This window comes from Neofelis nebulosa, chromosome 5, assembly GCF_028018385.1.
Source record: "Neofelis nebulosa isolate mNeoNeb1 chromosome 5, mNeoNeb1.pri, whole genome shotgun sequence".
NCBI lineage: Eukaryota > Metazoa > Chordata > Mammalia > Carnivora > Felidae > Neofelis > Neofelis nebulosa.
Window position 1 is genome coordinate 25760711 of NC_080786.1, and position 23841 is coordinate 25784551.

At 41.6% G+C, this 23841-nt stretch overlaps 1 protein-coding gene and 1 long non-coding RNA gene across 8 annotated transcripts in view; one reads left to right on the top strand and one right to left on the bottom strand.

Annotated features, from left to right (window-relative positions):
• LOC131511808 (uncharacterized) overlaps positions 1–22483 on the bottom strand; it is a 38380-nt gene extending 15897 nt beyond the window's left edge. For all 3 annotated transcript variants that reach the window (XR_009261750.1, XR_009261752.1, XR_009261749.1), the window contains exons 1-3: positions 22388–22483; positions 3936–4127; positions 801–904 (exon numbers count right to left, since the gene is read on the bottom strand). This is a non-coding gene — a long non-coding RNA (uncharacterized LOC131511808). The remainder of the gene's footprint in view (positions 1–800; positions 905–3935; positions 4128–22387) is intronic.
• Positions 22484–22769: 286 nt separating this feature from the next.
• The window catches only part of ANKRD28 (ankyrin repeat domain 28), a 198159-nt gene continuing 197087 nt past the window's right edge, over positions 22770–23841 (top strand). For all 5 annotated transcript variants that reach the window (XM_058729828.1, XM_058729835.1, XM_058729830.1 and 2 more), the window contains exon 1: positions 22770–23178. Coding sequence is in view for 1 of the 5 variants with exons in the window: in XM_058729829.1 (XP_058585812.1) it covers positions 23152–23178 (27 nt within the window). In the remaining 4 variants the exon portion in view is untranslated. The remainder of the gene's footprint in view (positions 23179–23841) is intronic.

The following is a 23841-nucleotide window of genomic DNA, read 5'->3' on the forward strand; positions in this document are numbered from 1 at the left end:
ATAATAGGTATGCATGGTGAATGTTGTATAGCATATTTCCTTAAAATATATAGCGGGCTACTTTGGTAACGAATATGTTTATTTGCAGAGAAAATTACGATTATGGTGTGACTCAGCATGGAGCAGGCGCTGCTGGTTGTCTAACCAACAGCTTTTCCCCATTTTACTTGCTAGTCAAGGAAATCCCACTGAGTTGGGAGGGGGTGGCTAGATTTCCACTCTCCCCCAAGTGACAGGGTTGAGAGTGACTTCGCCCTCCCCCCAGGATCAAAGGGAAATCCTCACGGGCCTCAGCCAATCCCAGTGACCCATTCCCCTCGCTGGAGCTACTTCAGGGGTGGGTGTACTGGACTGTCTGCTGCCAGCATGGTACCACTATTTGCCTCTAAGTCGAGGACCTGTGCTGTCCAGAATGACCATCTCTGCCCTGTTCCAGCTCATTGCTCGCAAGAGGAACTCAGGTCAGGATTTGCAAAGAGGACGGTGTTATTCCTCTAGAGATAGTTGTAGCTGCATGGGTGGGCAGATGAGAAAGTCCCCGCAGCTTCCTGGCACGAATGTAAGGAATTACACAGTTTGGTGTTTGAGGCTAAGGTTGTTCAGGGTCAGCTCCTCTGATCTTTAAGGATAGAGTTTCTAAACTCTGCTCCCCTGGCTCTCCCAGGAGTTGTGGGAGATTCTACGTTAGGTCTGTTAGATCCAGGATGCATCGAGTGGCTTTAGTTTTCCATCCTGAACCCTGACTGATACAGTGGCCAGGGGTCCAGTATTGACCAATAGGCTGGAGTGCTTTTCTTTACCTCTGAGAAGTAGACTGTAGGAGAGACAGCCCCTATCTGCTGCCTCTGGATGACGTGGCATTTGGATGTGATGCCTGGTACAGCTGTCACCATTTGCTGCCCGCCTGAAATAGAGCCAATATGCAAGTAAAAGGAGAGCCGAGAGAAATGCCCAGCAAGAGGAACTGAAGTCCTGATGTACCTGCAGCCAATGGCTTTCTAATTGGCACAGACATATTCTTTAAGGAAGCAAACGTTAAGATAGTTTGACAGTGGCTGCCGTGTTTTCTGAGGATGAGACATTATAGAGTGATTCACACCTGCTCTCCAGCCTTTTCTTCTTATATTCTTCCCCCACCCCAGCAAATGAATATCCAGATAATCTCTGTCTCAAATGTATCACACACCTTTGAAATATCTATGTGAATTATTGGTTTGCATTGGCATATGTGTCTACAATATTATTGCACCTTTTTTTTTCAAACTCCAATTACACTTTAAAAGACTTATACTGCCAAAGCATTAGTATAATCCTATCATTTTGAATTTCTTCTTGTTTTACCCATACACATTCAGTCCTCACTTTGCAGGATAGTGCAGGAGCAAAAAAATGACCCTGAAAGCTGAAGCTATACCAAGCAATCTTAATAATTAACAGGAAAAATTACAACTGTTGCATGAAAGTTTTTTCTAAAATACTAAAAACTCTTACTTTCATTTATAAACATATGGGGGTACTTTAAAAATGGTAAAAGTTACATTTATTTGATACAGTGTTACTTAAAACATGGGAAAAATTGATTAAATGTTCTATTTCTTTGAAAAATTTGAGTCATTTGAACAGTGCTTACCTTCAGAGCATCTTTTCTCTGCCTTGGCAAATTGTCATGTCATTCTAAGTTTAGAGCAGCTTCTAACATTTTATCCTTTACACTTACAGTGTAAGTGTAACTTTAGAGTTTTTTAAATATGAAAATTTTGTCCATGTCACTTCCCCTGAGACATCCTCCTTTTTGCCACACCACTCACTGATGATAAATTTGCCTTCTGGCTGTGTACCTATGTTTCTTGAATAGCTGCAGTGTCAACATTCTCACTGTAGAAACTTATGTATTATTTGCAACCCAAATAATCATGATATAGGAAGCATTATTACTATTATTGTTGTAAATTCCATATGAAAACTTCCTGGTGAGTTCTAAATCAGTTATAGTAGTAGCACTTGAAGAGAACTGTCCACAAACCTTGGGAGTCTGCCTCTGGACAAGCAAAAAAGCATGTTGTTATATGAATTCTCCCATCCTATTGGGTACTGACTTCCTAAAATGCCATTGTTCTTCCCCAGGACCCCCTTGGGTGCACCACAAGGCATTGTTTTGGTTTTGGAACCTATCTACCCTTCTGGGAAAAAGAAAAGAAGTCAAGTTTTTACCTGAGGAAAGCCAGCTGGGCACAAAGGAAATTTGTTTTGTGAAGTCGCTATCCATCCAGGCTAGCAATCAAGAGAATCTTATGGGTCAAGTGACAGTACCTTCCTGGATTACTGTGTTAAAAAGGACTTTCAGGGGCGCCTGGGTGGCTCGGTCGGTTAAGCGGCCGAATTCAGCTCAGGTCATGGTCTCGCGGTCCGTGAGTTCGAGCCCTGCGTCGGGCTCTGTGCTGACAGCTCAGAGCCTGGAGCCTGTTTCAGATTCTGTGTCTCCCTCTCTCTGACCCTCCCCCATTCATGCTCTGTCTCTCTCTGTCTCAAAAATAAATAAACGTTAAAATAAATAAATAAATAAATAAATAAATAAATAAATAAAAAGGACTTTCAGACGATGTCTAGGCTCAACAGAAAAAAGCATCGCAATTGATTAGCAACGTCTGTCACAGTTAAGGGAGAGGAGAGTAAGGGTATCTGCTCTGGACAGGCCATTCCTAATCTAGAGGCTGCCTCTTGGTAAGGTCAGCCATCCAAGTCTGGCAGCATACGAAAACATATTTGATATCTCAGGGATGGACTCGCACCAACCAAATTCATAAGAAACTGATATATAAATCAGAAAGACAGTTTATTGACTTGATTTAGAAATGAAACTGCGAATGTGCACCTGTTATTAAATGGGAACTTGAATGGCATAATGAAGGAACTTTGGAGTCAGGCAGACCTAGTTTTGCACCACGGCAGCAGCTCTCAGTAGCTACAAGCTCGTCCATAGCATTCTGTTGATAAGGACATTGACGCTGTGTCTGGGGTCAGTAGGAAAAAATGTCCTGGTTAATTAACTATGTCTGAAGCAGTCAAAATGGGGAAAGTGGGAGTGGCTATTGTTGGTACATATTGTTATATGTTCCAGTTTTTAACCAATGAATGCATGCTTATTCCTGATAGGAGAGTCTGTTTTCTAGAATCGAAAAACTGCTTTGCGAACAAGGATATAAAAGATGTTTGCTGCAAGATTTGTATGGTTAGTATCACCGAGGCATCTTCACAGTATAAACACAAAGGACACATAAATAAGAAATGATGGTTTGTGGTTCTGGACACTCACTCTCCTGCTCAGAGCTGGAGAGAAAATGGTCACATTTTGTCTCCTATCTATCCTCCATTTTATATACACATTATAGACCAGTGCTGACCAACAGAAATATAATGCAAGCCATAAATGTGAACTATGTAGGTTATTTTAAATTTTCTAGTAGCCATATGAAAAAGTGAAGAGAAATTAACACCTTTTTACAAGGATTCGACCAGTTTTATTACCTCTATACCTTGTGTACATACCGTCATCTTTAGAGAATAATCTCTACATTTAGCTATTGGAGTATCTCTGGCCAAGGACTGGTATCTCAGAGGAGACTGGGGGCCTGGTCCCTCCAAGCCTTAGCTCTCTCTAGTCTTACTGCTGGGTGGTAGGCAGCAGCTGCCCAGCCTGGCATTTGTGGTTCTTTTTGTGGAACACTGGTCTCTCCACAACCACAGTTCTGTGGGCCCTCAGCAAAGCTGAACCATTTTTCTACCTTGGATTCTTTCAAAGTTTCTCCTATAACCATAATTTTTTTAACTTGGAGAAAAGAACAGGCTCCTTTTTCTTCTTTAAACTGCATTTATGGCACCATTACTGGTTTTCCCTAAACCAGTGGTTCTCATACTTGAGTGAACATCAGCCTCACCTGGAGGGTTTGTTAAATCACTGGTCCAGCTCCAGAGTTTCAGCTTCAGTAGGTCTGAGGTGGGGCTTGAGCATCTGCATTGCTAAAAGTTCCCAGGGAATGGCAGTGCTGTGGTCCAGGAACCACACTTTGAGAACCACTGATATTTACCTTTCATTTCAGTGCAGGAAGGAGATGAGAGGCTTTGGGTATCTGAAAGTGAAAGAATTTGGGGAAGTGAAAAGCATCAGGTTACATCTTTCCTCCAAAATAAGTCAAACCCAGTTCTGTCGTTATTCTTTCCCCTGAACCAGCATCTTAGCATGCTCGAACACCTCCTCTTCCAAGATTTCTCCCCCAGTCTCCTGCTAGAGGCAGAGCAACGGGGCCTCTGTCTTTCACAGACCTCTTTTACAGCCCTCTATTGTTCTCTGATGTTGTAAGCATCTGGGCATGCATGTGGACAGTCATGTGCAATAGGGCTGGAGACTTCTTTTGGCTAGCAGCACCCTCTCCCTAACACCAGGACCTCTCATAGAACTCTCTTGGCCAAAGAGTATTGAATGATTGAGTGAATGAATGATTCATGTTTGGAAAACAAGAAGAGAACTATTCACATGTTAGTTAAAACTTTCCCAAGTATCAGAGATAACAATGACACAAGAAATTGTTAAGAAAAAAAAAACCCCAAAAAACAACAGACACACTTGGAACTCCTGAGAACTCATTATAACTTTAATATCACTTACATGGTGTCAATCACACACAGTTCTAAACACCTATCATGGTTTTACAGACACAACTTTCATTTGACATAGATGCTGTTACTTGGAGTGATAGACTTGTAAGGCATGTTATTATGAAGAAAATGTTTTCGGTGCCCTTAAATCACTGGGTCTCAGGGGCGCTTGGGTGACTCAGTCGGCTAAGCCTGTGACCTCAGCTCAGGTCATGATCTTGTGGTTGGTGGGCTCGAGCTCCACATTGGGCTCTGACAGCTCAGAGACTGGAGCCTGTTTCAGATTCTGTGTCTACCTCTTTATGCCCTTCCCTCTGCTCATGGTCTGTCTCTCAAAAATGAAGAAATGTTTTAAAAAAATAAAAATAAACCCACTGGTCTCAGAGACCCTTCTTTTTTTTTTAAACTTTTTATTTTGGAAAATTTCAAATATATATAAAGGTAAAGACGACAATACGATGAACCTTCATGAACGAATAATCTAGCTTCAATAATAATCAACTCTTGGCAAATCTTGTTTAATCTATAACTTCACTCACTTCAGTAATACATGTATTTCTTATGAAGCAACCCCCAGTGTATATCAGCTCATACATAAAAAGTTTCAGTGTGTATCTCTAATATTTGAAGATTATTTTAAGAATATAACTACACTGGGGTGCCTGGGTGGCTCAGGTTGAGCGTTGGACCCTCGGTTTCAGCTCAGGTCATGATCTCACATTTCATGAGTTTGAGCCCCACATCGGGCTCTAAGCTGACAGCACAGAGCCTGCTTGGGTTTCTCTCTCCCTATCTCTCTGCCCCTCCCTGGCTTGTGCTGTCTCTCTCTCAAAATAAGTAAATAAACTTAAAAAAAAAAAAAGAATACAACCACACTGTCATTATCACACTTAATAAATCCTTAACATCATCAAATATTAAAAAAAAATTTTTTTTAATGTTTATTTATTTTTGAGAGAGACAGAGTGTGAGGGGGAGAGGGACTGCGAGAGGGAGACACAGAAACAGAAGTAGGCTCCAGGCTCCGAGCTGTCAGCACAGAGCCTGACGCGGGGCTTGAACTCACAAACAGTGAGGTGACCTGAGCTGAAGTCGGACGCTCAACTGACTGAGCCACCCAGGCGCCCCAAAATCATCAAGTATTTTAACCAGTGTTTCAATTTTCCCATTGTCTCATAAACCTTTTCAGTTTATCTAAACAACTTGTATTCAAGTTGTATTGGTGTATTCAGAATACAATTGGTTTATAAATTGCCATTGGTTGACATGCAGTTAAATCCCTCCTTTTTAAAAAAAAATTTTTTTAATGTTTAGTTATTTCTGAGAGAGAGAGAGAGAGAGACAGAATCTGAAGCAGGCTGCAGGCTCCAAGCTGTCAGCACAGAACCCGATGAGAGGCTCCAACCCTGGAACCACAAGATCATGACCTGAGCCACAAATGGACGCCCAACTGACTGAGCCACCCAGGTGCTCCAAGTCCTTCTTTTTAATTGTTGGGTTCTCATTCTTTCCCTTTTGGGTTTATTATTATTATTATTATTATTATTATTATTATTATTATTTTATTCTGAGAAAGAGATAGAGAGCAAGCTGGGGAGGGGCAAAGAGAGAGGGAAACAGAATCCCAAGTAGGCTTCATGCTGCCAGCGCAGAGCCCGACACAGGGCTCAAACTCACAAACAGTAAGATCATGACCTGAGCTGAAATCAAGAGTCAGATGCTTAACCGACTGAGCCACCCATGGACCTCCCTTTGGGTTTTTAAAAAAAAAATTATTTGCTGAAGAAACTGGGTTGGTTGTTCTATAAGGTTTCCCACAGTCTGGAGTTTGCATATTATATTTCTGTTGTACCATTTACCCCTATTCATTCTGTCCCTCTATAGGTACAGATCTAGGATTTATAGGTAAATCCTAAGCTAATTTCTTTTGAGATTTTTATATTTTATCCTTGCATTAAAAAACAAGAGTAAAAATGTAGCATACCATACACACTTTCTCTGCCTTGCTTTTTTTCACTGAATGTTATATCCTGGTGATCACTCCACCACAGTTTACAGAGGAATACCGCATTTCTTTTTTATAGCTGCATATTACTCCATCATATGTTACATAGCTTATTCAACCAGTCCTCTACTGATAGACAAGTGAACTGTTTGAAGTTTGTTGCTACTACACATGGTGCTGCAATGAATAGCCAATACCTCTCATTGTATTTTTGCCTGGGTATTTCTGGAATAGATTCCTAGAAGGGAAACTGCTGAGACAAAGGATAATTGCATTTGTAATTTTGCTAGAAATTGCAGAAGCTCTGCTTTTTAATTTAATTTAATTTAATTATTTTTTTAAAGTTTATTTATTTTTGAGAGAGAGAGACACACACACACACACACACACACACACACACACACACACAGAGTATAAGTGGGGGATGGGCAGAGAGAGAGAGGGAGACACAGAATCCAAAGCAGGCTCCAGGCTCTGTGCTGACAGCTCAGAGCCCGACACGGGGCTCAAACCCACAATCCGTGAGGTCATGACCTGAGCCGAAGTTGGACGCCTGACTGAGCCACCCGGGCACCTCCAGAAGTTCTGCTTTTAAATGCAATGTGTTTCCAGAAGTTTTGTTATAAAATGGATCCTGGAACAGATCCTATTTTAATTATCTATTGCAATATAACAAATACCCCCCACAAGTAGTCGCTTAAAATAACACGATTTATTATTTCTCCTCATTGTGCAGTGTGGGTGGGGCTCCCCAGGGATGGTTTCTCTCTGTTCCATTCGGTTCACTGAGACAGCCTGGCTGAAGCTACAGAATCCATGTGACTTTATTCACACCTTTCATGCCTCAGCTGTATGGCTGGAATGGCTGGACACTGCCTGGGCTTCTCTCTCTCCATGTGGTCTCAAGTTATCCACAATTCCAAGTTTCTTAAGCATGACAGTAAAACAGGAAACTGCAAGTCCTCTTAAGGTGTAGGCCTGGATTCATACGACTGTTACTTCTGCATTCCACAGGCCAAAGCAAGTCTCATGGCCATCCAGAGTCACAGGGAAGGAAAATAAACCCTATCCTCTGGTGGGAAGAATAACATGTGTACATAGAGATGAAAACAATTGTTAATGGCCATCTTTCAGGCAATCTACCACAGATCACCACTGCATATGCATTATATAGACCAAAAACACATGCCCTATTCTTATCTCCTTCAGCATCAGCAGAATCTGGAAAGAGTCCATAAAGGTGGTGAGAAGTGAAACACCTTTTTATGCTGCGGTGTTAAATGTGGGGCATGGTAAAGCTCAAGGGGACCCAAAGGGGAGATAACATCTACCAAGGAAAAGGGAGAAAGTCTTGCTTTGAGGCATGGTTCCTGATCACCTATCTAGAACATAAATCTATTAACAGCTATTATATTCATCCATTCTGTTTGTTTATTCAAGAACATTGTTCCAGGTTCAAAGAGTTCAAAGGGGTGAAAATAACAGACAAGGTCTTAGCTCTTGTAGTACTTACTTTCTAAATGGGGAAATGTAGAACATGGTAAGGGATAGAAAGATATGTAAGAGAATATCCTGCCCTTGAGGAAATTTCAATGTACAGTTGAAAGTGGGGATGATAAGTAATCATGACCTACCTAGAACCAAATAGAGATGATGGAAAGGCAAATACCATTTTGTACAAGTGGAGGGACACAAACACAGAGTACCTGCTCTGCATAAATAGCTACAACACTAACAGGACTGACCGCTGAGGTACAAATCTGAGGAAAGGAGAGGTTCAAAGGAAAATAGAGGAAAGGAGGGATCATTGTGGCCTGGGGAAGTCAGGGAACACTGCATTATGGGAGAGAGGTATTGTAGGGACCAGAGGCTTCTTCTGTGTCTCTGATGACATATTGGCAAGTCCCAGGGGTTGTTGTGTGATTAAAGGTTCTCACCAAGATGGCTTCCCTCCAAGATGGCCTCCTACTACATGCTGAGAGAAAGGGAAAGGCAAAATGGATTTTTTTTTTTATTTTTTATTTAAAAAAAATTTTTTTTTTCAACGTTTTTTATTTATTTTTTTTGGGACAGAGAGAGACAGAGCATGAACAGGGGAGGGGCAGAGAGAGAGGGAGACACAGAATCAGAAACAGGCTCCAGGCTCCGAGCCATCAGCCCAGAGCCTGACACGGGGCTCGAACTCACGGACCGCGAGATCGTGACCTGGCTGAAGTCGGACGCTTAACCGACTGCGCCACCCAGGCGCCCCCAAAATGGATTTTTTTTAAGGTTATTTATTTTAAGAGAGAGAGAGAGAATCCTAAGCAGGCTCCACACTGTCAATACAGAGCCTGATGCAGGGCTTGAACTCATGAACTGTGAAATCATGACCCGAGCTAAAAGCAAGAGTCGGTCACATAAACGACTGAGCTCCCCGGGTGCCCCCCAAATGGGGTTTTAAAATGCAGTTCTACATAAAATATCCTATTATTCAAAGGCCAAAATTGGGAGTTCTATGACAGATGTTCAAGGCCTTGTCCTTGGCTGTCATATCTACACGTTCTCCCTTGGTGATCTCACTCAGCTACATGGCTTTACATAGTATCGAAATGCCAATGACTCACAAAAGGACATCTTCAGCTCTGACATCTTGCCATACTCACATATCAACCATTTATAATCTACATACTCATTTGGAAGTCTAATAAGCTTCACATGGCCAAAATGGAATCCTTGATTTTCCCTGGAAAAACCCTGCTCCTCCTCCAGTTTCCCTATCACTTAGTGGCACCACCAGCACCAAGTTACTTAAGCCAAAACACTGGAGTCTTTCTTGACCCCTCTCTTTTTCTAACACGCCATCTCCAACTAATCAGTTGGTCCTGGTGTTTGGATCTCAAATTCAACTACTCAACGCTTCTTGCCCTGCACCAAACCACCATCACCTCTCACAACCTAACCCATCTCTTGCCTCCTCTCACGCTTCCCTCAGTCTATTACCTACATAGATACCAGAGTAAACTTTTAAAAAATAAAAGTAAGGTCATATAATATCCCTCATTAAAATTCTCCAATGGATTAAAAAAAAAATCCTCCAATGGCTTACCATAGCAATTTCATTAAAATTCAACCTCCTAGCCTTGGCTTACAAGGCCCAATATTATTCTAGCCCTGACTCTTGCTTCAGCCTCACCTTACGTTACACTTTACCGCCCTTACAGCTCTCCAGCCACAATGGCTTGTTTCCAAAACATGCTGAAGTTGTGGCTTTCTTGGGAACTCTACATTGCTCTTTCCCTGCCCCTCTTCTTTGCATGACTGCAAACTCTTCATTTTTTAGGTCTCCATTCAGATGGCACCTCCTTAGAGATACCTCTCCTGACAACCTAATTTAAAGAAGCCCACAGTTAAAATTCACTAATCAAGGCACAGAGGGCACAATGATGAATAATATAACAAAGTTCTAGCTCTTGTGATACTTAACATTTTAAATGGAGAGAATGCAGAACATGGTAAGGAATATATTGTTACATGGTAAGGGATATATTATTGTTATATTCTCCATAGCATTGATCATACTCTGAAAGATATCTTAATCATCTTCCTATTTAGGTCCATCTCCCACTCTATTCAGTATACATTGGCAAAGGGAGATGGGAAAGGGTCTGTAGCTGTCTTACTCTCCATAATATTTCCAGCTCTTATGATGGCGCTTAGCATATAGTTGGATCTCAATGAATATTTGTTAACTGTATGACTGAATGTGCTTGCGTATATTAAAAATTACAGAAGTAACATTTTAGTTATAAAGGAAGAATTTGTTATAGAAGAAAAACTGTTTATATACCCTTTATTCCAATCATATCCTTCTAAATCTTGACTTCCAATTCCACCCCAACATTATGCCGATGTCAAGAATTATTGGACCCCTTCATTACATTTGCCACCAGGGAAATGCACGTCAGCCTAATTACTCCACAGTGGTATGCATTTCCTAGAGGGCAACACACCTCTTTGCTTCCTGTAAAAAATGTGTTCTTTCAGGGCTGTGTTAAACATTGGTGCTCCAGCTACGGTTTCTGATAGTACTTTCTTTGTTCTTTGACATATGCAATCATGACCTAGCTAGAACCAAATAGAGATAATGGAAAGACAAACACAACTTTGTGTTAAGTGAAGGGAAACAAACACAGATTAGGGGATCTACTCTGCACGCTGTAAGATCTAACACAAACGACAATGAACCTGACTTAACAGTCTTACGCTGGGCAAATTATATAGTCCTTCATGGTTCAATTTCCTCTTTCTGTAACATCTGGATAATAGTGCTTATTCTTCCTGACTTCCTTGTGAAATATGCATTATTTTAGATCATAGAATTATGGAATGTTAGGCCCTCAGGTATCCTGGGAATCATCTAATCCATATCCAAATGTGGAAACTGAAGCCTGGTGAGGGTAAGTGATATACCTTACCTAAGCTCACAGCTAATTACTAGCACGACTGGAACTAGAATTCATATCTTCTGACCCTTAGACCAGTGTTTTTTGTCCTCCCCTACTGCAATGTTTGCTGTTGTTTAGCGTTTCCTGGGTGTCTGTATTATCTTCAAGTTAGTTCACACAATTCTTGGAGATAGTGATAATTTGTCTCTCCCACAGTGCTTCCTTGGTTATATATATAAATATCTATTTAAAAAAAGGGGCACCTGTGTGGCTCAGTTGGTTAAGTGTCTGACTTTGGCTCAGGTCATGGTCTCACAGTTCGGTTCATAAGTTCAAGCCCTGCATCAGGCTCACTGCTGTCAGTGCAAAGCCTGGTTTGGATCCTCGGCCCCCTCTCTCGCTGCCCCTCCCCCACTCTCGCTTTCTCTCAAAAATAAATTAAAACACATTAAAAAAAGAGTAGTTGCCATCCCTCCCTGTCATAATCAGCTGTAACTTTCCAGCTACTTCCCCTCATTCATTGAAAATTTTAGCAACTGGTTCACTACCTTTCTTTCCATGTGACTCGTTTTTCTTGGTGACTTCAATAAGCTCATAAATGAACTATATGACACTCTGACCACTTAGTTTACTGAACTCTTCACCTCCAATGAGATTTTTCTCCACCCACCTCAGCCATCCATTCTCATGGTTATGTATTGTAATTCTAAATCTTGATTTTTAAGCATTCCATTGTTTGACTACTGCCTCTTGTCTTCCAGTTCACTTATTATAATAGCCTGACTCCAACCCTTCTGCAACCCCATCAGGAGCTCTGATCCTTTGGCCCCATCAGTGTTTCAACTGTCCCTTCCTCTCCTCACTCTCTTCTTCATCCAGCCTAGAATCCCTGGTCATTCACTGCAATCAGTCCTTTGTGTACATCCACAACTCCATTGCCACTTTCTTTATCACTTGCCTGGAAAAATGCCAATCCTGGTTAAAGCCAACTCTCTACCTATCTTGTCCCTACACCTAAGCAGTGGAAAAAACCTTGTTAAAACAGTCAAAACTTGTGCTGACTGTTTAAACTTATGATTATAAATTAGAGGAGGGCCCTCAACAATGCCCAGTAATCCCTCATTTCCTTAGTCAACCCACTCTCGTTCTTCTAGACTTTTTTAATTTAAATCCCACACTCTCGGGGCACCTGGGTGGCTCAGTTGGTTAAACATCCCACTTCCGTTCAGGTCATGATCTCCCAGTTCCGAGTTTGAGCCCTGCGTGGGGCTCTGTGCTGACGGCTCAGATCCTCCCTCTCTCTCTGCCCCTCCCTGACTCTTGCTCTGTCTCTCTCTCTGGAAAATAAATAAACATTAAAAAAATTAAAAAAAAAATCCCACACTCTCAATGCCCAATACTCACTCTTACCTGATATTCTCACCCACTGATATACTGGCGGAAAAAATAAAATTAAGCAAAAGAGAGGTACCAGCATCTTTTCCAATAATCTTATCTTCCCCACTTTCCCAACCTCCATGTCCTAAAATGAATGAAGTGTCCATTCTAATAAGGTTAAACTCTCTGTTGAGAGATAGTTCTCCATGTGTCTCTCATATTTGTTTTGATTCAGGCTATCTTATCAAGGATATTTGTAGAGTGAATAGCCTGGGAAGACAGAGATAGTATCTTCCTTTGGAGCAAAAAGCAGGAATATTTACTGTCCACTATAATAAAAATAATGTCTCTCTCTGGAGCAAAGGACAGGCATGTTTACTTCCCAGTGTAAAAGATTCAGGTTCACTAAGCTCAGATTTCCTTACTTGTAATGCAACCCACTGCATGTACAGGCATCTCCTGGCCCTCTTCACATTGCTCTGTGGGAACTGAGGCTCAGGAAATTGATATAATAAAATTCTGATCTCTGGCTACTGCTTTTACTGTGAGAGGTGAAATCCTTTGTCTCTGACCCAGGGGTCTCATGTTTTTTTTTTTTTTTTTTTTTTTTGCCAGCATCCATGAAATTATGACAGGCTAACTGTTAGCATGCAAGGTGGATAAAATCTCATACATTGCAGAGTTCTTGATACTTTCTACTTCTGAATTACATCTCATTTCCTCTTGCCTTTTCAAGGACTTTGTTCTACAGGTAACTGCTCTTTCTTTTGCATAGTCAATTTTTCCCTTTCATCTGTATCACACCTCAGCCTATACATGGGATGTAATATCTACCACCTTAAAAGACAAAAACAGCTTCCCTTAGGCTTCTCGTTTCCCTGCAACTACTGCTCCATTTCTCTACAGCCTTTTAGAATAAGACTCCTTTAAAAAGTTGTCTTTATTCCTTTTTTCCACCTCTTCACTTTTCATTCTCTTCTAACTCATTCCAATCAGGTTTTTAATTATACCATTTTTTCTGAAACCCTTCCTAAAGTTGTCAGCAACCTCCATATGGTTTAATCCAATGGCCCTAAAAAAATCCAATTTCTCTTTTTATTGGATTTAGCAGCAATCAACCAGTTGACTACTCTTTCTTTCTTGAAATTCATTCTTGGTTTCTGGTTTTTCTTATCCCACTCAATCTCCTTTGCTAACTCTTCCTGCTCTACTGAGAAGATTATGAGTTTTTTGTCCTTTATTACATTAATATAGCACATTACTTGATTGTCGGATGTTAAACTAACTTTGCATTCCTGGAATAAATCCAACTTGGCCATGATATATTATTCTTTTTTTTTTTTTTCATGTTGCTGAACTTTATTTGGTAATATTTTGCTAAGGATTTTTGCATCTTTGTTCATAAGGGATATTGGTCTGCAGTCTTTTCTTCTTGTGATGTCTTTGACTGGCTTTGGTTTCAGGATAGTACTGGCCTCATAAAATACATTGGGGAGTATTCTCTTTGTTTTCTCAAAGAATTTGTGAAGGGTTGGTCTTATTTCTTCTTTAAACAATTTTTTTTAATGTTTACTTATTTTTGAGAGAGAGACACAGCATGAGCAGGGGAGGGGCAGAGAGAGAGGGAGACACCAGAATCCGAAGGAGGCTCCAGGCTCTGAGCTGTCCACACAGGGCTTGACGTGGGGCTCAAATTCACGGACCATGAGATCATGACCTGAGCCAAAGTTGGATGCTTAACCAACTAAGCCACCCAGGCACCCCATTCTTATTTCTTCTTTAAAACGTTTGATTGAATTCACCAGTGACACCATCTGGGCCTGGCTTTTGTTTATGAGATTTTAAATTACTAATGCAATATCTTTACTTGTTAAAGGTTTATGCAGATATTTTGTTTCTTCTTGAGTCAGTCTTGGTTATTTGTGTACTTATAGAAATTTTTCCATTTTATCTAAGTTGTTTAATTTATTGACATATAGCTGTTGATAATATTCCCTTATAATCCTTTTAATTTCTGCAGAGTTGGTAGCAATATCCTTCTATCTTTTATAACTTTAGTAATTAGTGCCTTTTCTCTTAGCTTCTTGGTCAGTCTAGTTAAGGGTTTGTCAATTTTATTGATTTTTTTCAAAGAATCAGCTTTAAAAAATTTTCTCTATTGTTTTTCTGCTATAATAATTACTTAATTCCTTCTACTTGCTTTGTGTTTAGCTTGCTCTTTGTTTTCTAGTTTAATGCAGAATCTTAGGTTTTTAAGACTTTTTTTTCTTTTATTTAATTTTCAAGTTAGTTAACATACAGTGTAGTCTTGGGCTTCAGGAGTAGAACCTAGTGATTCATCTCTATGATACCCAGTGCTTCTCCTGAAAAGTGCTCTTCTTAATGCCTGTTGGCCATTTAACCCACTCCCCCACCTCCCAGCAACCCTGTTTGTTTTCTGTACTTAAGAGTCTCTTATGGTTTGCCTCCCTCTCTGTGTTTATCTTCTTTTTCCTTCTCTTCCCTTATGTTCATCTGTTGAGTTTCTCAAATTCCACATATGAGTGAAATCATGATATCTTTCTGACTTATTTCACTTAGCATAATATCCTCCAGTTCCAACCACGTTGTTGCAAATGGCAATATTTCACTTTTTCATCACTGTGTAGTATTCCATTGTACATATGTGTTTATATATATACATTTCTTGTATATACATATACATATGTATATGTATATATATGTACATATATATACCACATCTTCTTTATTCATTCATCATGGGATGGGCACTTAGGCTCTTTCCACAATTAGGCTATTGCTGATAGCACCACTATAAACATTGGGGTACATGTGCCCCTTTGAATCAGCATTTTTGTATCCTTTGGATAAATTCCTAGTAGTGCAATTGCTGGGTCATAGGGTAGTTGTATTTTTAATTTTTTGAGGAATCTCCATACTGTTTTCCAGAATGGCTGCACCAGTTTGCATTCCCACCAACAGTGCAAAATGGTTCCCCTTTCTCCATATCCTTGCCAACATCTATTGTTTCCTGAGTTGTTAATTTTAGCTATTCTGACTGGTGTGAGGTGGTATCTCACTATGGTTTTGATTTGTATTTCCCTGATGATGAGTGATGTTGAGCATGTTTTCATGTGTCTGTTTGCCATCTGGATGTAAGAACTTTTTTCCTATATAGGCATCTAAAGTTACACATTTCTCTCTAAGCACTGCTTTAGATACATGCCATGAAATTTGATTAATTTTCCTTGTGATTCTTCTTTGACTCGTTGGTTATTCAGGAGTGTGTTGCTTAATTTCCAACTATTTAGTGTTTTCTCAGATGTCTTTCTGTATAGATCTCTAATTCCATTGTGGCCAGAGGACATACTTGTCTTGTATACTTGTATAATTTGTCTTCTTTATTTTATTGGGACTTGTTTTAGGCTATAGTATATGGTCTAGCCTGGAGAATGTTCCATATGCACGTGAAAAGAAATGTGCATTTTGCAGCTTTTGGACAGAGTATTTTATAAATATTAGTTAAGACAAGTTGGTTGATAGTGTTGTTAAAGTCTTCTATAGTTGTTCTATTGAAAGTGGGATATTGAAATGTCTATTATTATCTATTTCTCCTTTCACTTTTGCCAGTTTTTGTGTCATACATTTTGGGAGATGGTTCTTTGATGTATATATAACTATTATATCTTCTAGATGTGTTGACCATTTACCAAAAACATCTCCAATAATATTTCTTGTCTGTCAATATGCCTGATATTAATATAGTCACTCTAGGCCTCCTATGGTTACTGTTTGTATGGTCTATCTTTTCTATCCTTTACTTTCAATATAATACCTTTAAACTCAGGTGTGTCTCTTGTAGACCTGTGACATAGAGTTGGGTCTTGCTGTTTTATTATGTTTGATAGTATCTGCCTTTTGAGTAGCATGTTTAGTCCAATCATATTTATGTACTTATTGCTATAGTCAGAATTTCTTTTGCGATTTTGACAGTTGTTTTCTGTATGTCTCATGTGTTTTTTATTCCAGCGAAGTAATGGAACCATGAAGCACTAATATATCTGGAAACTACTTAAACAATTTCTCACTGAACAAAATATGCAGGGTACAAAAAATAGAAGAAATGACTCCTACTTCTGTTATTTAAACATAACTTTATTTAATATTGGGGTATATTTTTTTTGCAGGCTTAAAATTTTCCCTATTCGGATTTTTGCTTTTTTTGTTTTTGTTTTTGTTTACATAGTTTATATCATACTCTGCACACATTTGTTTATCTTTATCCTATGTAGTCTATTATATGCGTTTTCTGTGTTTCAAACACAAAGCAGCTATCACCAGCAAAGATATTTGAAGCAGTTAAGCAGAGATCTCCTTGGAAGAGCTTTTGACCAAATGAAATGGTTCTGCATGGCCTTGTTGAAACAATTACACTTGTCAAAAACTGGGTATGTTTTTGACAAGTGTATCTGGGTGCTCAGTTGGTTGAACTTCTGACCCCTGATTTTGGCTCAGGTCATGATCTCACGGTCATAGGATCAAGCCTCTTATCTGGATCTTTGCTGAGCATGGAGCCCACTTAAGATTCTCTCTCACTTTGCCCCTCTCCCCTGCTCATGCTCTCTCTCTCTCAAAAACAAGAACACAATACTAGATATGTCAGAGGGTGTTTGGAAGACAAGGTATCTGAAAAGCACTTGGTACATCAGAAGTCTTGGTTATGCACTTGGTTTTTAGCTTCCTACTTTGTGAAGTAAAACAAAGGAGAGGCATTTTCTCTTGCACATTTTGTAAAATTTACCTATAAAATGGCTGGACTAAATGTCTGGAGGAATGGTATGGACTATATTTTACTACTGATTATGGGTGTGTATGTGTGTGTACATATCTATAATCTCACATGATATCAAGCTTATTGATCCCATGGTATTCTAATCTTTTATCTGCTTGTTTATTAGTTTTTCCATTTATCAATTTCTCTATGTAGTTCTAGCAAACTTTGCTCTATGAGGTTAAGTGCGCATTAGTTCATCATTGTATCATGACTGTAGGTTGTCCTGGTGGATAGTTCCTTCTATAATTACTACATGTCACTCTATCTCTATCAATCTTTGTTTTAAATTCTTATGTTGGATATTGATATTATTAGATGAACAATTTTTTGGTTAGTATTTTCTTGGTAGTTTTTTAAAAAATAAATTGCCTTTCTCCAAATGTTTGGTAATATGTTCTAACTATATAGTTGCAAATGGCACATGGCTGTGTTTCTTCCCTTAAAAACCCTGTCTAAATGTGTTTTTTGTGTCATTTTTTAATAATATAAACCATTTATATTTATTAATACCACTTTGATTTCTCTCTAGAATCTTGTTTCCTATTTATCTTTTGCTTTTCTTTCTCTTCTTTTTTGCCTGCTAATCCAGTAACTAAGTTTTCTGTAGGTCATTTTTTTCCTCTATAGATTCAGAAGTTAGACATTCTACTTCTCTAATTTTGGCGAATACCTTTCAATGTTTAATATATATCTATATCTATATCTATCTATATATATATCAGTAATAGACTGTCATATTCAAGGCTGCCATAATCTTTTATTTTTAATTTATTTTTTAGAAAGAGAGAGAGAGCACTAGCAGGAGAGAGGGGCAAGAGGGAGACAGGGAGAGAATCTTAAGCAGGGTCCACCCTTAGTGTGGAGCCCAATGGGGGCCTTGATCCCAGGACTCTGGGATCATGACCTGAGCCGAAATCAAGAGTTAGATGCTCAACTGACTGAGCCACCCAGGTGCCCCGCCATAATCTTTTAAATAACATTTCTATATTTAGGATAATTCCCTGGTTATAAATCTCACCTTCCCAATATAAAATTCAGAACTCTGATTTCTTGCCTCCCTTGCAACCAAGATGCGGGCCTATGACATATGCTGTGCTAGCCAGAAGCACCTGTGGAAATGTGAGGAATGTGAGGATACATGCTCTGCACACAGCTTTCATTTTCCTGGTGTAGGTAAAGATGAAAACATCAAGCTTATAACGGCGGCAGTCATTGCAAAGTCCTGATGTTGATAGCAGGAACAGGGGAAGAAAAGTTGAGTTCATGGCATTTAGTGTTTGATGGGAATAGCAGCAGTTTCTTTACCATGAAAGTTCTGCTGCATGGTTTAGGGCAATTTTTTTCTAGAACCTTAACCCAAGCTTTTCTTTTTTCTTCTTACCCAATAACCCTGGAGCTGCTGAATGTCAATTTAAGAAATTCTTGCTTGAAGTCTGTTGTTTGCAACAAAGGATTTTAACCAATATAATAACTTGTGAAAGTCTGAAGTTAAGGCATATTTCACTCCTGAGTAAAAGAAATTGAGTCTTTAATTCAGAACTCCCTTTCTGCCATCATCTATGATATTTTTAAGGGCTAATATTTTAATTTCACCTGGTTTTAAAATTCCAAAATACTGTAATATAAAAAAACAATCCTGATTTAGATTAACCAATATATTTGTTAATTTGTTTATTCTTCCTTATCCCATACTTACTTACTCCTTTTGGGTTCAGCTTTTCTTATTGGAGCAAATTCTTTAGTATGTCCTCCAATGAGCATCTGTGAGTACTAAATTTGACAATGTGTTTATTTTGTTCTTCCTTTTGAAAGATAGTTTAGCTAGGTATAGAATACTAGTTTTTCAGTTATGGACTGTCAGTACTTTGAAGATATTTTCCTTCTGTCACCTATTGCTGCTTATAAATCTGCTGACAGCTCATTCCTGTCAAAATGGTACCTTTTAACATTTTCTTATTGCATTTGGTATTCTGTAATTTCACTCCTCTATACAGGTCTTAGTTTCAAAAATTTATTCTGCTTGAGCCTCAGCATTTTCTTTTGATTTGGTAACCCATGGTTTCTTCAGGTCTGAAAAATTCTCACAATCATCTCTTTGGATATTGCCTCTCATTTTCTCTCCTCCAGAAACTCTTTTAGATGTATACTGGCTCTTCTATATCTATCCTTCAGGTCTCTGAACTTATCTTGGCTGCTCTGGCAGGTTATTATATGCATTTTCCATGTATTTCAGTCTCTATATAAAAATCATTTATATAAGGGTCATCTGGTTCAAAATTTCCTACCACATTAATTGCTCTTCTGGCTTTCAAAGCTCTCATGCATCCAGACCCTGACATTAGTTAGGTAACTATGGGCTCACAACATCTCTGGGCCCGTTTCCCAACACAAAGAGATAACTGAGGTTATTGAAAAACGTAAATGAAGTGACACATTTAAGGTGCTGACAAGTTCTCCAGACATAGCAGCACACTACATAAAATTTACTGTGACTGCCTAAATCAAAGCAGTTTCCCTTGTGGTCACATCTGTATGACACCTTTCCTTCTACCATTTTAGACATGAATTCTGAATGGAAGCTGTTTTCAGTTCTAAGACCTTGCTCCTTTGGACTGAGGCCTGGTCACATGAGTCTAGCCCAACTGATTAGTCATTCCTTGAAACTTTAAATTTGACATTTCCTTTTTGACTATAGAGTACTTAAAATGTGAATAGAGCTGCTGGCTGTAGTAAAAGAGAATGAAAATGACATTTTAAGAAGTGTGTGTGGGGGTGGGGGTGAGGGAATGGGTAGGAGAGATTGCTGACCATTCAAGTTCCTGGCTTCATTAGCTTTGATGATATGGGATTTTTCAATACTATAGATTCCTTTAATATTTGAATGTTTTATAATAGGGAGGAATAACCTTATCATAAAGATTTGAAAAATTTTATCAGAATCTGAACACAAATCTTACTTCATTGTATTGTTCAATCATATCCATTTTTTATTCTTACTTTCCAGAATGATTGTTATCCTCTCTCCAGCTTTGGAAATGTAGTTGTAATAACATTATATTTGAAGGGTCCTGCAGAGTTCCCACAGCCTTTCCTATCATTATCTTATTTGTGTGAGATGAACAGGCCAGGTAATGTTACGATTAATTTTTACAAATTGTGAAATTAAGACTCAAGTTACATGTTGTTCAGGACAAAGAAGGGTGGGAACTGAGCTAGATATTAAGCATTCTCTACCAGGAGAGCTCAGAGCTCACCATTTGCAAGACTGTCAAAGATGACACATTATAAAATATTTTCACTAATTATTGTTCATTAGGATTTTCAGGTGAGTTCTGAAAAGTTTCACTAGCTCAACTGTAAAACCTATTAAAATGCACACTGTCCACAACTTAAATTCATACTCTCAAATGCACTTGTGTTCTCCCAAAAGTTAATCTTTGCCGTGTTGTGAATCAAGTTGCCGTTGTGCTTTTAAATTTTAGAACTTTAACCTGGGGAAGATATTGAGAGTGAAGTTGGGGGAGAAGGGGACATATTAATTCCTGGCTAGACATCCACAGTGCTTAACAGGTTCACGTAGGAATGAGGGTAAATTCTTACACCCCTTGACTAAGAACTATGTTGGGTATAGCCTGTGGGTAATTATTTACAAAGGTGACTTGTAATCACAAAGTAGTCTAGTAATATCATCACACTTTTGTTTTGGAAAATTCAAATGCTTTCACAACCTAACTCATTCACACTCACTGAACTGACAAGGAGTGGCTGAATGACAAATAATATCTGCTGAAGTTATCGAAGTATAGGAGAGTGAGATACTGAAAATAATACAAAGCAAGAATAGTTTAGCTTCCTTTTTAGCCTCAGCATGATTGCTACCTCTTAGGAGAATCTTTCCGTTTCAAGCAGAAAATATAATTTATGATGAGGATTGTTAATTTTAGATAAGAAATTGTTTCTATGAAATCAAGGCATTGATATGTCATAGAATATTGGAAGGATCATACTATTAATCAGCAGTGTTCTTCATTTTGCACTCTGATATTTTCATTTTCTATGGGGCTAAAGATAAGCTTTTTGTTTTAAGGACAGCATTATTATAAGCTGACAGTCCTGGCATAGGTCCCCTTTTCTCCTGACTGCCACTAGACTCAAATCGATCCTCTAAATACAGTCCGTCCCAAGAGACACAATTGATGTCGGAAAAGAGGACTTTTTTAAACCGAGCCTGACGTCACACATTTGTGCTCTAACCATCTGTACCTTTTATTAACCAGGGGCTGGAGCCGCCCAGGCGGACAGACACAGGCGCACAACAGCCTTCTCCCACACAAGCCTGGAATGGCAACAGTGTGCTGCTGCCTTAGAAAAGCCGTTTCAGAACTGTGGGGTGGCGTGGGGTGTGTGTGTGGCAGGGTGAGGGAATCATTTCTCTTCTTCTCCATCCAAGGATGCTATTTATTGGAAATCCAGCACATCTTTTATTATTTTTTTTCAATTGATTTCTCTCGAGTGGGAGGCAAAACCCTTTAGATGCGAGAGAAGAAAAGGAAAAAAAAAAATCCAAGCCGGGCAGGAGGATTTTGGAGAACCACAGCTTTGCTTCGGATTGGGACTACAGGCAGAGAAAGACTCCAGCCAGCGTCCACAACCTGTTTGGCCTGCAAAGATGCCGCTGTTCCGCCCCGAGTGCAGCATCGCTCCCCTTCCCCTCCCCCCTCCCTCCGGCTCCGTGCTGCCCCTGGGAGGGCGGCAGCCCCCAAGAGTCACCTCTCACTCCCTGCCGTGCCCAGTCCAAGTCCGGAGGGGCGTGTGCTGGGGAAGAGCACTCCTTCTCCTTCGACGCGCGAGACCCGGGGAGTTTACGCTCCCCTGTAGCCCCCTCCTTCTGGCCTTGCCCACAGTCCCCGAGAGGGCAGCAGCCTCCTGGCGAACGCCTCTCCCCCCACTCGTGTGACTCCTTCTTCCTCCCCCAGCCCAGGGGCGCATTCTCACTCTCCCTCCACGTGTGCGTCCGGTTCGCCTCTCTCCCCTCGCAGGAAGGCAGCAGCCCCCAGGTGCCCACCTCTCACGCCCCTTCCGGCCCCTCACCCAGTTCCTTCAGCGTCCTCTAGCTTTGGGGCGCGTCCGCACTCCACCTCCACGTGCGAGCCCAGTGCCGTTACCCCGCTTCCAGATACTCCCCCCCCCACCCCCGCGCCACCTCTAGCCAGGGCTCCGCCCACCGCGCCCGGGGCGCGCGCCCTGGAGTACCTGGCCACCCCTCCCCCGGCTTGGCGCCGCTCCCCTCCCACCTCCCCCGCCCCGCGCGCAGTAGCTCGCAGCCCACCCCTCGCAGCTTCCTTCTCTCCGCCCCCTCCCTCTCCAGGAGGTGGGGGGGGGGCAACGAACGGGCGCGGTGGCGTGGCCAATGGGCGCTCGGCTTACTCTGGCCTCTCCCCCGCGCAGCCGCCAATCGCGGCGGGCGGTGGTGGTAATATTGTGGAGTGGAGTTTGGATGCCGCCGCTGCCGCGGGCTGGAGCGGCGCGGCCGCGGGGGCTGCCAGGGTATTTCGGGAAGGGGGCGTGAGGAGGCGGCGGCTGCGGCGGTGGGCGGCTGTGGCTGCGGCAGCGTGTGGAGGCAGCTGAGAGAAAGAGAAAGAAAGGAAAGAAGAGGGCGGGGGAGTACTCAGGAGGAGGCGGGACCGACCGGGCTCCTTACCTCTCGGTAGCGGCGGCGGGCGGCCCGGGAGGCGGCACCGCCCCCTGCCCGCGGACTCCTCAGCGCAGCCAGCCGCGGACCCGCTGGCTCCGGGCAGCGACCGAAGCTACGGGGGCGGAAGCGGTGGGCCGGGGCGGCGGCGGAGGCGACCGCCATGGCGTTCCTCAAACTCCGTGACCAGGTAGGTGAGGGGCGGCGGGGCGGGATCGCGCCGACCGGAGAGGAAGGAAGGGAGGGAGGGCGGCGGGCCAGCTGTGTGGGCCGCCCGGGCGCCCGCTCGGCGGGGTGGGTGCGAGGGAGGCGGGGTGCCGCCCCGGGGACTAGCGCGCTGAGGCCGGGCCGGGGACCGCGGGCGACCCGCCTGTCAGCGAAGCACCGGCCGGGTGAAGCCCACGTGCGGCTGGGGGGCTCGCCGCCGTCTCCGGTCACCGCCGCGTGAGGGGCGGGTCCCGCGCTGGCCGCCTAGGCGCCCGCGCCCGGCGCGCTGCCGGGTGTGCACCTCCTCTCTCCTGCCAGGTGAGGCTCGGGCCTAACAGGTGGCTTTCCGCTGCCGGGCGGGAGCGGTGCTGGCGGCCGTGACCTTAGGTCACGACCTTGCTCGCCTGTTTGCTTCGCCGGATAGTTTGAGGCACGCTCTCTCCGGGTTAAAGTCGGTTGATTCTGCTTCGGGACTAGCTATTCAACCTGCAAGTTCCTAGACTTGTTTTCTTTTGACATTTTGTGCACCATTTTGGTTACTTTTCTTGACTTACGAAGAGCTGGTCGAAGAATACCTGAAGTGCCGAAAAGAGTAGTGACTCTTTCGCACTGAAGAAAAAAATTGTGTCTAGGAACGAAATGGCAA